Source organism: Perissodus microlepis, chromosome 13 (genome assembly GCF_051167445.1).
Source record: "Perissodus microlepis isolate ML-2025 ecotype Zambia chromosome 13, ASM5116744v1, whole genome shotgun sequence".
Classification (NCBI taxonomy): domain Eukaryota; kingdom Metazoa; phylum Chordata; class Actinopteri; order Cichliformes; family Cichlidae; genus Perissodus; species Perissodus microlepis.
Genome location: NC_140473.1, coordinates 29,118,223 through 29,130,662, shown reverse-complemented (window position 1 = coordinate 29,130,662; position 12,440 = coordinate 29,118,223). Strand labels below are relative to the sequence as shown.

At 40.9% G+C, this 12,440-nt stretch overlaps 2 protein-coding genes across 3 annotated transcripts; both read left to right on the top strand.

Annotated features, from left to right (window-relative positions):
• The first annotated feature begins 1,242 nt into the window (after positions 1–1,242).
• Positions 1,243–8,002, top strand: LOC146375297 (carbonyl reductase [NADPH] 1-like). Its single transcript, XM_084949382.1, has 7 exons — positions 1,243–1,377; positions 3,734–3,848; positions 4,290–4,459; positions 4,553–4,660; positions 6,008–6,216; positions 6,377–6,430; positions 7,325–8,002. Exons 2-7 carry the CDS (start codon positions 3,736–3,738, stop codon positions 7,496–7,498), a joined length of 828 nt encoding a protein of 275 aa, XP_084805508.1. The 5' UTR covers positions 1,243–1,377; positions 3,734–3,735; the 3' UTR covers positions 7,499–8,002.
• Positions 8,003–8,090: 88 nt separating this feature from the next.
• LOC146375296 (carbonyl reductase [NADPH] 1-like) lies at positions 8,091–11,397 on the top strand. 2 transcript variants are annotated; one of them, XM_084949377.1, is made up of 7 exons: positions 8,091–8,625; positions 9,337–9,451; positions 9,619–9,788; positions 9,908–10,015; positions 10,472–10,680; positions 10,816–10,869; positions 10,997–11,397. In XM_084949377.1, exons 2-7 carry the CDS (start codon positions 9,339–9,341, stop codon positions 11,168–11,170), a joined length of 828 nt encoding a protein of 275 aa, XP_084805503.1. In that variant the 5' UTR covers positions 8,091–8,625; positions 9,337–9,338; the 3' UTR covers positions 11,171–11,397. The 2 variants fall into 2 exon arrangements, with proteins under 2 accessions (XP_084805503.1, XP_084805501.1); XM_084949375.1 differs by having other exon boundaries at positions 8,091–9,451.
• Positions 11,398–12,440: the final 1,043 nt, after the last annotated feature.

Genomic DNA, 12,440 nt, shown 5'->3' with positions numbered 1-12,440 from the left:
ACGACTTTGCTAAGCTACGAAGCTGCACCGCTTGATGGATTGTCGGAGCCTCGCGGAGTGATATTTACTGTGCTTCAACATAATATTACCGTATTGTGTGTGTATAACCTCTTTTTAAGTTTTGTGGCTATTATACATGGTTATGCTGAGGATATGTCGGCCAGTTTCCACTGGAAATGCCTTTTGGTTAAACTGTCAGCGAGAAATTTGCACTGTTAAATTTTTATATAACTTTAATGCACATAAAAAACAGCTGCTTGTTTAAGTGAAAATACACTGATGGGGGTTTTTGCACTAATAAAGTTGTGGAGTATTTTGTCTAGTGTCAATTATATCGTCAGTTATATCGTTATCGCAAATTTTCAAATGTATATCGTGATAAATATTTTTGGTCATATCGCCCTGCTCTAATTGAGACTGTGTCGTGCACCTGTTTTATACGTCGTGGACACACCTGTGCTCCTCTCATGACTCTCCTCCATCCTTCATTGGTGCATCCTTCAAGGTGCTGCAGTCAGACGTCTGGTCACAGGCAGGATGAAGAGGCACAAATCAGACACATTAGAAAAGACCTTTGTGTATGTTTGCGTGTGTGTATAGTTTGTCTGCATGAAGAGGAGGAGGAAGTGGAGTCAAAAGATAAGAAATTACTTCCACACAAACATGACATCATCAGTGTGCTGGGAGTGGGCGGCCACTGGGTTACATCCCACCAAGACCTGCAGGTGAGCTGGGGTCAGACTCAACAGCGGCATCATAAATTGATCACTTCATAGTTTATTATTACTATTTGAATAGAAATAACCTCTGTGGCTTTAAAGCATCTGAATGCAGCTCAGTCTGGTCTGTCTTCAGTATCACTTTCCTCACCTCTCTGTGTATTTGCAGTTGGATCCTCCAGATTGCAGATTACTTTATTTAAAATCAGCCTCTGTGTCCTTCCTCAACCCTGAAGTCTGGACAGCATCATCATCGCAGCAAGGAAGATACCTCCGTATCCTGTTCTTGCAGCATATAATCTAAAACCTTAACCCTGTAATGTGCATTTCTGAAGCCTTAACTGACTTTTGCAGATATTCTGAAGGATATCGTGGAGAAGATGTCATGATCCTACAAACCTTCCTAAAAGTTGAGAAATGCCTAAATATATAGAGAGAAATGCCTAAATATTGTCCACATTAAAGTTAAACTCGCAGTACAGCTCATCCATAACCCCAACCCACGTGTTCCACTTGTTTTTCTGGGGATGCGCACCGATCCTGCGCAGAACGCCGCCCTGCTTTTCTTCTTTTTCTGTTTTTTTTACGGTCGTACATTTTTATGTGCAGCGCTTTTTGTCCTCTCTGCAGCCTCATTCGGGACCAAACCCCAGCTTCAGTAAGTGTGAAGCCTCCGCTACAGCTTACAGTTTTCGTTTGTCAGCAGCTTGTTTGAATTTTAGCGGATTTAAGGAGGCGTCGGGCCGACCTGCAAACTGAAAGTCAGCGTTATGTAACAGAGAGAGACGCTGGTGAAAGGTCTTCTGATTCTCTTCGATCAAAGGCTTTTAAACGGGAAGTTTGGACAAATTATTAATTCCATGCTGTAATTTACAGTCACGTTCTGTTTGCACATGCCTCGTAAAGCCAGTGTTGTCAACTTAGCGACTTTGTCGCTATATTTAGCGAGTTTTCAGACCCCCTTAGCGACTCTTTTCCTGAAAAGCGACTAGCGACAAATCTGGCGACTTTTTCTGGTGTTATTGGAGACTTATTTATGACGACTTTTTGACGTGAACGAGGGTATCGCCCCTACTCTCAACAAGCAGCGGTTGCTGTCGTTGGCACCTCGCCCGCGCCAAAGCGCTCACAGGTGGAGGATGGTCCTCACGCAGCTGCTATCAGGGTAGATGTTCACCTCTATGCGTCCAAACTGCAAATGAATCGCGCATGAGCGAAGCCGCTGCTCCCGCACTGACTGTAACGCAGTCAGTTCTCCACTGTTATGCTGTTTTGTGGATCACAAGGTTTAAAACTACTCATAAACACACACACACAAAGTAACTCCACCATTTCGGGTCACTTTTGCGGGTCCAAGCCCGGATAAAGGTGCAGGGTTGGGATTGTGACATTAAAAAAAACAAACAATAATTGCTAAAAGAAATTTAATTTGTAGTTCTAAATAAATTCTAAATGCATTTAAGACGTTTTTTACTCACTTTATGTCTCTTCCACGATGTTATTTCTCTCTCCAACAACGTAGTTTACAATTAAACTAAACTAAACTTATTTAATCCACATTCTGCAGTGCATTTCAAAGCTGCAGTATGTGCATTTAATTCATTTCCCCCCTGAAATTATTGGAGCAATATATGTGGATTTGTTTTCCCACTATTTTTCTCTCTGGAACTGTCATCGTGACTCAGCAGGCTTCCGTTTTTCACTTTGACCTCTACGCACTTACAGAGCTGACTCACTTTATCTAAACGTAAGTCTGTTTGCCTCCTGTTGGTGTGTTTAACGCAGCGGTCGTCAAACCCTCTTTCACAAACAGAGAAAAACAACCATGAAAAACTTTTGTTTGACATCCGCGAAACTGCTCATTTACCCGTGCAGCGCCCTACATGTACAATATCCAAGTAAGAAATATAGGAGATGAGTGATCCGGTTTACAATACGGCACTGTTTCAATTCTGCTTTAAAAATATGCAGAACTTTCCTTTATTCTAAGTAAAGGGGGGGGGGAGATGTGTGTATTCATGATCGTTTATGTTAATGAGAGTGTGGGGAGTGAGTTGGAGGGTGGGGTGGGGTGGGCCGCTTTTAACCATGTAAAGCACTTTGTGCTACATTTTTTGTATGAAAAGTGCTTTATAAATAAAGATTGATTGATTGATAATAAGCTATTCCAGTATTTACTTCCTTAAACTGACAGTGCTTCCACCAGGTCTGAAGCTGCACTTAGATGTAACACACATATTCACAGTCGGGTCAGTTATCCAACAGCTACAGATGAAAAACTGGGGAGAGAATTTAAAAACTATAGCAGAGAAACACTAAATTGAGAAGGAAATAGGCCGTCTATAGTATCTGACACATAAAGGACACACTTGGAACAAAGGGACAGAAAACTCAGGCCAAGGCCAGCTGTAAGGTGGCTGCCCTCCCAACCAACCACCGTGTCAGGGCAGGCACCCCAGCCTCAGTGAGCTAACTGTGCCTTCAGGCTGCAGCAACTAGGAAAACTGCACAGCCCAGAGAAGCCCAAGTCTACATTGGGACTAAACTGTATGCCGGCACAAGGACACAGGAAAAAGTGACAGCAGTGTGTAGCATAGAGTGGAGAAAAAGTCAAAAACACCTGCCAGAAAATTTTTAGTGCAGGAAACCCCCCCCCCCCCTTTTTTTTTTTTTTTTTTTTTTTTTAAAAAAACGTTTCCCACACAATTAAAAAATAAAACAACACAGATGATTGTGCTTAGCTGTGTAGCACTGGGTCGTGATGCTGACATCTCAGTACATTCATGTCAGGCTGCAATGAAATGTGAATATTTTAGAGAATTCTTTAATTTTATCTGTTTGTACGATTTTTTTAAAATATAATAAAAAAATCAAATTCAGCCTGATAATGTCGCTAAACCTTTATTTTCCTTAGATAGCCATTGCTCCCAGAGCAGGGCCCACCTCCAAGTTGAACCAACACTTGTGTGAACTCATGACTTCAGACACTGATGCCTCTCTCTCTCTTTGTACAGACATGTCAACCCGAGTTGCCGTGGTAACTGGAAGTAACAAGGGCATCGGTCTGGCCACTGTCCGAGCGCTCTGCAAGCAGTTTGAAGGAGACGTTTACCTCACTGCCAGAAATGTGTAAGTGACTCACCTGGTGACACCTGGACCAAGTTGATAAATGTTCACGTATCTGCAGTTTAATCATCTCAACACTTTTGCATACCAAGAGCTTAAACAAAACTAAAGCTCGGTCAGAGCTAACAGGAACTGCAACTGTGGTTTGTTTGTTCATCCAAGCTTCTTGCTTCAGGCTCTGAGCACGCACACGGGGGTAAAAAAGAACGTTTGATTATTTCAACCTGAAATTGTGAACACGTCTTGCTGCACATTTGTTCCATTATGTGTACAGCAAATGACCGTGGTGATGTGGCCAGGCCAGTGATGGAACTTCATCATGTTTCAGGGCCTTTAGGGACAAAATGAAGAGAGAAAGACTGAGAATCTCAGCTGGTATAAGGTGTCAACGATGAGATCGAAGACAAAGTGAATATAAATGAGGATGTTTTGCTCCTCTTGCAGAGGCCGTGGTGAGGCAGCGGTGAAGGCTCTGAACTCAGAGGGACTGAAGCCCCTGTTTCACCAGCTGGACATCGATGATCTGGACAGCATCAAAACTGCCGCTGAGTTCTTCAAACAGAAATATGGAGGAGTGGATGTCCTCATCAATAACGCTGCGATAGCTTTCAAAGGTAATTAACTTGTTGTGCTGATGTATATCATAGTGCTGTGGAGCTGCACACACTGATGTTGTAATGTTGACGGAGATCACGCTGTCTCCTCAGTTGCAGACACGACTCCGTTTGGCACCCAGGCGGAGGTGACCCTCAAGACAAACTTCCTCTCCACCAGAAACATGTGGACTGTCTTCAGTGAGATCATCAAGTCTGGAGGTACAGCTGGACCTAGGGCTGTGCGATATGACCAAAATCTCATATCCCGATAAAAGACATCTATCGTCCCGATAACGATATAAATCATAAAAATTTTAAATTTTTTGTAAATTCTGTGAATCTCGGGCAGCTCGACTTGCGGGAAGTGTTTCCAGCTGGGCGTCGTGTACCTGGAGTCGAGTGTTTTAACCGATGCATGAAACTATATATTTTTAGACATAAGTTGTAACGGCCGCCGTTTTCTTTGTGAGTATTTATTACACGGCGTGCTGCAGGGAAAAGCCTGTTCTAACGTTTGAGTCTAAGGTTTATTTTTTAGCACCTGGCAGCTGTTTTTTGTTCCTCATATGTAAACAATCTGCATACCCTTTCACGTGATTCAGTTTATTTTGAAAAGTTTCAACAGGATCTTGAGCTTTATTCTGAAAGGTTTATGTGGAAAATAAACAAGCGGACACGTGATGGTTTTACCGTCGTTGTTGCTAACGACAACGCATAAAAACAGGCGCTTGTCCGTCCGTAGTGTGGTTATATTAAATATAAGAGAAAGAGAGAACTTTAAGAAATTAATATAGCCACTACAGTGACCATCAGAACAGTTTATTAACAGTATAAACAGTTTATTTTGCGACACCACGAAACAAACGATAGCGTAAAATGAAACAATAGACATTTTTATATCGTCATCCGATATATATCGTTATATCGAACAGCCCTAGCTGGACCCAGTCTGCATCATATTTTACTTGAAAGTTTGCATTTTTAATTGAGTGAGCGTACATGTCATTAACTGATAATGAGAAACTTTTAGTTTTTAAATATATTAGACATCAATCAGGAAGACTTGTTTGGAGTCTTCTTCTTGCCATGATGTCTGTATCCTAGCTGTATGCCAGGACTTCAAGGTGAGTTCGCTTATTCAGATAATAAAACTATGCATCTTCGATTATGCAGCCTCCCTTGCTGTTTGTCCTCCAAATTAATTTTAAGACCTCCTTCAGCATGGCTTACTGAGATTTATTTCTGCCTGACAGGCAGCAGAGCAGAGGACAGATGAGAAGAATAGGCATTGGTTAAAGAAAGCAGGAAAGCTTTTTCACAGCAGCCATTCTGATACATCATAGCTACATAAACACGGGTCTAAAAAACAAGAACACACATTTAACTGAACATCAGAAGTCCTCCTGGAGAACCTGCTCAAAGCTTATCCATCAGTCTCTGAAACAAACCTCAGATGGAAGCTGTTTGTAATTTAAAGTTTAAAGGACTCTAAGAGCACGAAGGAGACAAACGTCCTGTTTGTTTTCCATCTTCAGATTCTTGTGTGTGTACGTCTGTGTGTTTTAGGTCGTGTGGTGAACGTCTCCAGCATGGTTAGCGTCAGTGCTTTGAGCAAGTGCAGCCCGGACCTCCAGCAGCGTTTCCGCAACGAGAACATCACAGAGGAGGAGCTGGTGGAACTGATGCAACGATTTGTCGATGAGGCCAAGAAAGGCGAACATAAAGAGCACGGCTGGCCTGACACGGCCTATGGAGTGTCTAAAATTGGAGTGACGGTACGTTTGATTAATGCGTTTCCACGTTTTTATGTGTTGGGACTGTAAACTGTGTAAAAATGAATTTGGATACTTGCTGTTATTAACCAGAGCCATGAAGATTTGACCTGAAACCATATTATGAGACACTGATTATATTTGTGTGTGGATGTTTTTAAAGGTGCTGTCCATGATTCATGCTCGTCGTCTGACCAAGGAGAGACCGAATGACGGGGTAACTGAAATATATAACTAACAATACAGAAATTATATATTCGTTGGGATTTTTTTTCATGGTTTTGGGTCCATTAAATTAGGGGTGGGCGATAGAAACGATATAAATTTGGCCAACGATAGAGATTTTGACTATATCGCTCTATCGCGATAGCGCATGTTGATGATGTCATTAAGCTGCGCCTGTTTTGGTCGAAAGCATCGCAGCGGCTAAAGCCATTATCATCTGCAAATTATGGCGGGCGACAGTCATAGCAAAGAGATGAAGCACTTTTGAAATATGGGGAAAGCCAAAAACTGCGCTTCCTCCACTTCCGTAACATTGGTTCATTAATGTTGAATTCTCTCGCCGCTGTTCTATTCCCATGTTGTTGCAGTATATTAATAACTAACCTCGTATTGTGGATGAATGATCTCAGTTGTTCTCTTGACTTAAGTTCGGCACGTGTATAGCATCCTGCTATGCGATTACATTTGTCCCTGACCACCAGAATCCCTCAGGTCATCCTCATTCATCCTCCAGCTTCATTGTGCTAATGTTATGCTAACATAGCTGTGTCGCTAGCAATCACGTAGCACAACATTATATACCAGGTAGTCCAGCTTCAGTAACCCTGCAAACGCCACTGCTGTTTAGTTTTCTGTCTTCATATATGTTGGAAGTGGTAGCAGAGCTGTACGTTTTAATTAGTTTCAGAAATCTCTCAGTCAGAACATGGTATGTCATGTTTAGGTGGAAACTAGCGAGCTAACTTCCTGTTAACTTCTAACTCCGTTAAATTTAATAAATTCTGTATTTACATATATCGCGATATGAATTTTAGGCCATATCGCCCAGCCCTACATTAAATCGTCATTGCTAACAGATTTTGTTTTAATTTGATTCTTTTAAAAGATCCTGTTGAACGCCTGCTGCCCAGGATGGGTGCGCACTGACATGGCTGGACCAAAAGCTCCCAAGTCACCAGATGAGGGCGCTGTCACACCGGTCTACCTGGCTTTGCTGGCACCAGGAGCCAAAGAGCCTCATGGACAGTTTGTCTCTGAAAAGACTGTTCAGAAGTGGTGATGAGCGTGTGAAACTCAAAGCGTGTCCACATGAACGATAACACAATTAGGTGAAATCGCAAAACTGTGAAACATTTAAAGAATGAAAGTCACCCAACATAACAAACAACCAGTAACATAAACTGACATTGCTAAAACTCTGGGATGATTTTTTTTTTAGGACAGAGTTTAACTCTTATCCAAATAGTTTGGTAATAGAACCCAAATTGTTCGTTTTATTCTCGGTAACAGTACAGTACTGTGTTATGTGTGTGTCTGCTAGCTGGAACGAATCAAAATGAAAGTGAATCCGTGAAATGTTGAATTGTCAGCAAAGCCTTCAGTACATAACATTTTCATATCTTTGATTTCATATACTTGCCTTAACTGGATGAAGCTAATTGTTCAGAATTACTAGAAAATGTAGTTGTTTTATACAAAATGCTGTTTTTTTTTTTGTGTGTTTCTTTTAAATAAAACATGTGGATCTCCAGTCAAAATACCAAATAAAGTGACTTCAAAACACCAGGGTGAGTGGTCTGAATGTTACAGTGTCCCCATATTACACACCCAGAGTGCATCAGCCACTCCTCCACTTTTTCTTTGCCAAGCCAAACGCCTCAAACGTATTGGTTTGTCCAGTTTCCTCTTCACGTTTCTGTAAGGAAATCTGTCTCCAGCATCTCGGAGCTCTTCTTCCCTGGACCAGTTAAGTCCCTGTGAGAGCAGCCAGCTGTTTTTTTTGTTTTGTTTTTGTTTTAAAAAAAACAACAATTTCTGGGATATTTTCTCTATAATAAGATTCTTTAGAACATTTTTGGCCATCTTGAGAATAAGCAAACCTGTAAAAGCTGATGCTCTGCACTTAACCAGCGTATAAACTATTGTCTGTTTAATCAGGACAGCAGCAGTTTTCAGCTGTATTAACAGAATAATTTTTTTCATTTTGGTTCAGTATTGAATGTTATTGTTTTATGTGTACTTTTAATATTCAACTACCTGTTAGTTTATCATTGCTTTACGCGCTGATAATGTTCAAAACTCCACCCAGCTTCCCTCCCACTATTTGCAGTATATAATTCATTGTCCTCTGCATCCCTCTCAGTGCTGCTACAGCTCCCTTCAGAATCACAACAGCAGCATAAGGAAGTAAGAAACCTTTTTTATCTTTTGTTCCACATTTGGTAGCTGACTGTTTCTTAAAATCTTCTCATAATTCTGAGGAAATGGTTATATCCAAAAATCCTCTTTTAAAATAAAAATGGACTGAAAACAGAGAGTACATTTTAATCATATCTCAACTTAAAAGTAGGTCTAATCATATTTTTACATGTTATAAAAAGATGTCCCAAATCTGTTTATTTATTCTTGAAGTTTCATCAAGGCTGTTGTTCTTAACATTCAGGGGATTTCATAACATGTTTTCCTTTTTCGAATCTAATTTATGATCAAACTGATTTAATGCGATGCTATAATTCCACAGCCACATTTAAAACGGTTTCAAAGTATGAGTTTACATTAAAAATGAGTTTTATGATAAATTCTGCAAATTTTAATTTAATCCATCTTTAATTTCTTATGTTTTTCATTGAAAATATATTTGGATTTGCCTGTTTTAACATGTCGTCATGACTCTGCAAGTCTTAAAATCAGCCCTCTTACACTGCTGATAAGAGAACTGACCTACAACTAAGGAGCTATTCCATAAATATTCATACATGTTTTTTCTGATGTGGGAATACAGGTGAATGCCTCGGCCTGATTCTCCTGATATTGTCCTGCAGCTTTATGTCCTCCAATCTGATAATCAGTGGCTCAACATGAAACTTCATACACTCATATCTCTTTCTGCATGTGCAGACATGTCGACCAAGGTTGCAGTGGTAACTGGCAGTAACAAAGGCATTGGTCTGGCCATCGTCCAAGCGCTCTGCAAGCAGTTCGATGGAGACGTTTACATCACCTCCAGAGATGTGTAAGTGACTCACCTGGTGACAGCTGGACCTGGTTGATGTGAAGGCCTTCATATGTAACTGTGGTTTTTATATCTAGACATTCACCTAACTCTGAAGTTTCACGGTGAGGTCCACAAATATTCCATTAACTGAGAAGTACATGAAACTTTTTTTGCTCCTTTTGCAGAGGTCGGGGTGAGGAAGCAGTGAAGACTCTGAACTCAGAGGGACTCAAACACAAGTTCCACCAGCTGGACATCAATGACTTGAACAGCATTAAAAACGCTGCTGCCTACTTTAAAGGGAAGTATGGAGGAGTGGACATTCTCATCAATAATGCTGGAACAGCATTCAAAGGTAGAATTAGAACTATATAATAACACATATCATACTGGATCAATGTATATGGTAATTTAATACTGCAGCTGTGAATTGAAGTGGATGGCGTTCACAGCATGTTAACTTTTTCCTTTCAGTGTCAGATCCAACTCCCTTTGATGTCCAGGCAGAGGTGATTCTGACGACAAACTTTTTCGGAACTAGAGACATGTCGACACATTTCCTGCCAATGATCAGAGCTGGAGGTACAGATGAAGAGACTCTGGTGCTAAGTGCACATTACATACACTTTACATAAATGTATTAAACAAAAAGTAAACAAAGGCATTCAGATTTGGTGTCACTCTAAGATGGGGTCACATGCATCCTGTTTGTTTGAATCAGTTTTAATTGTCATTGACATTAGTCTATCAGGAGTAATAAATATCCTATATATGTCTGTCTGTCTATCTATCTATAAAACTGTTTCTATAATTTTGAGTGTTTCTAAAGTTCACTGATCTAGCTGTAAAATGAAAGATGTATAGTTCTGCCTAAGCTGAGTAACCCAGACACCACTTTAACAGAAGTCCTCTGCAGAGCTATGTAATTGAACAAAACACCAGAAATACCACCCTTATTGTAGAACATGGTGGGAGTAGCATCATGGTAGGTGTTGCTTTGGAGCAGCAGTGAATGGCAGTTCTTTGTATGTATTTTAGGTCGTGTGGTGAATATCTCCAGCATGCTTAGTGTCACTGGTTTAAAGCAATGCAGCCCAGAACTCCAGCAGCGTTTCCGCAGCGAGGACATCACAGAGGACGAGCTGGTGGCACTGATGAGAAAATTCCTCAGTGATGCCAAGAAAGGCGAACACAAGCAACATGGTTGGCCTGATATGGCATATTCAGTGTCTAAGATTGGAGTGACGGTACATTTACCCAGTTTTTCTTCAGGATGTTAGATTAGGAGGTTAACTAATGAACTGATTAACTGAATTAATTCAAGCCTTTTTTTTTTCTCAGAGACTCTGATTATAAATATGGGTGTTTGTTTGTGTTTTAAGGTGCTGTCCATGATTCATGCTCGTCGTCTGTCTAAGGAGAGACCAAATGATGGGGTAACTAAAATAAGACAAGCTCTAATGAACTTATATACAAAGCCATCTCCGAACCTTTTGGAGTCCTTTTGGAGTCCACTGAAACCTCATTTCTTATTCATGGACTCGTTGTTATTCGTTTTTCCAGATCCTCTTGAATGCCTGCTGTCCAGGATGGGTGCGCACTGACCTCACTTCACCAGATGCTCCCAAGTCACCAGACGAGGGCGCCATCACTCCTGTTTACCTGGCCCTGTTGCCTCCAGGAGCCAAAGAGCCTCAGGGAAAGTTTCTCTCCGACAAGGAAGTCCAGCCGTGGTGAAAGAGAGTTTAGTGTGTGATTCCACATGAAGAATTATTTGCAAGAGATTTAAGAAAAGTGATGTTTCAGGCATCAAATACACAAACCATAGCTTACCATAAAATAATCTGTGTTAAAGTGACAGTGTTCATGATGACTACTCAATTTGTGGCCTGTTTCTAAAACTGTATTCCTTCCTTTTTGATGTACAACTCAAACTTGCATTAACTGAAATCAAATAAAGTGCTTTTAATTAAGACTCATTTTGTGTCAAAACAATTCAACAACTTCAAAGTAAGGTTATTAAAAGCACACAATAGCAATAAATCTACATTGTAAATGTATTTTTCTAATATAAAATCATCCATACTATAATAGATCATCATAAAAAATACGATGAGGCTGGGGTTTTAGAAGTAATGCTGCAGCTGCATTTGGCACCATGAGAACGTTTTTTAGAGCATCTTTTCAAGTCACACTTGCATTTGTACCACAGGGTTCAAGGTGTGTCTAAATTAAACCACTACTTAAAGACATACAGCTGTCTAATGTCCAATCTTCCTCTTATTTGTAAAATTCTTGAAAGAGTAGTTATCAAACACCTGACTGATCAGTTGTAGAGGAATGGTCTATTTGAAGAGTTTCATCATAGCACGGAAACAGCACTAGGGAAGGTTGAGAATGACCTCGTGACCTCTGACAGTGAACTTGGTACTTGTCATGTTAGAACTCAATACAGCATTTGACACTTTTGACCTTTATATTGCACTTCAGAGATTAAAACACAACACTGGTATTAAAGAAACTGCGGTGCACTGGGTCAAATCATATATATTAAACAGAGTACAATTTGTGCATATGAATGGGCTGTCTTCTGCACACATGAAAATTAATAACGGTGTTACACAGCACAGTTCTGTGATGGGACCATTACCATTTTCATTGCTATGTAGATGACATCCAGCTCTATCCATGAAGCCAGATGATACAAAGTAACAAGTTAAACTAGAGGCATGACTTAAAAACAAAAGGCTCTGTGGCGATCGTGGCTCAAGAGTTGGCAGTTCGTCTTGTAATCGTAAGGTTGCCAGTTCGAGCCCCGGCTCGGTCAGTCTCGGTCGTTGTCCTTGGGCAAGATACTTCACCCGTTGCCTACTGGTGGTGGTCAGAGGGCCCGGTGGCGCCAGTGTCCGGCAGCCTCGCCTCTATCAGTGCGCCCCAGGGCAGCTGTGGCTACAATGTAGCTGCCATCACCAGTGTGTGAATGTGTGTGTGAATGGGTGGATGACTG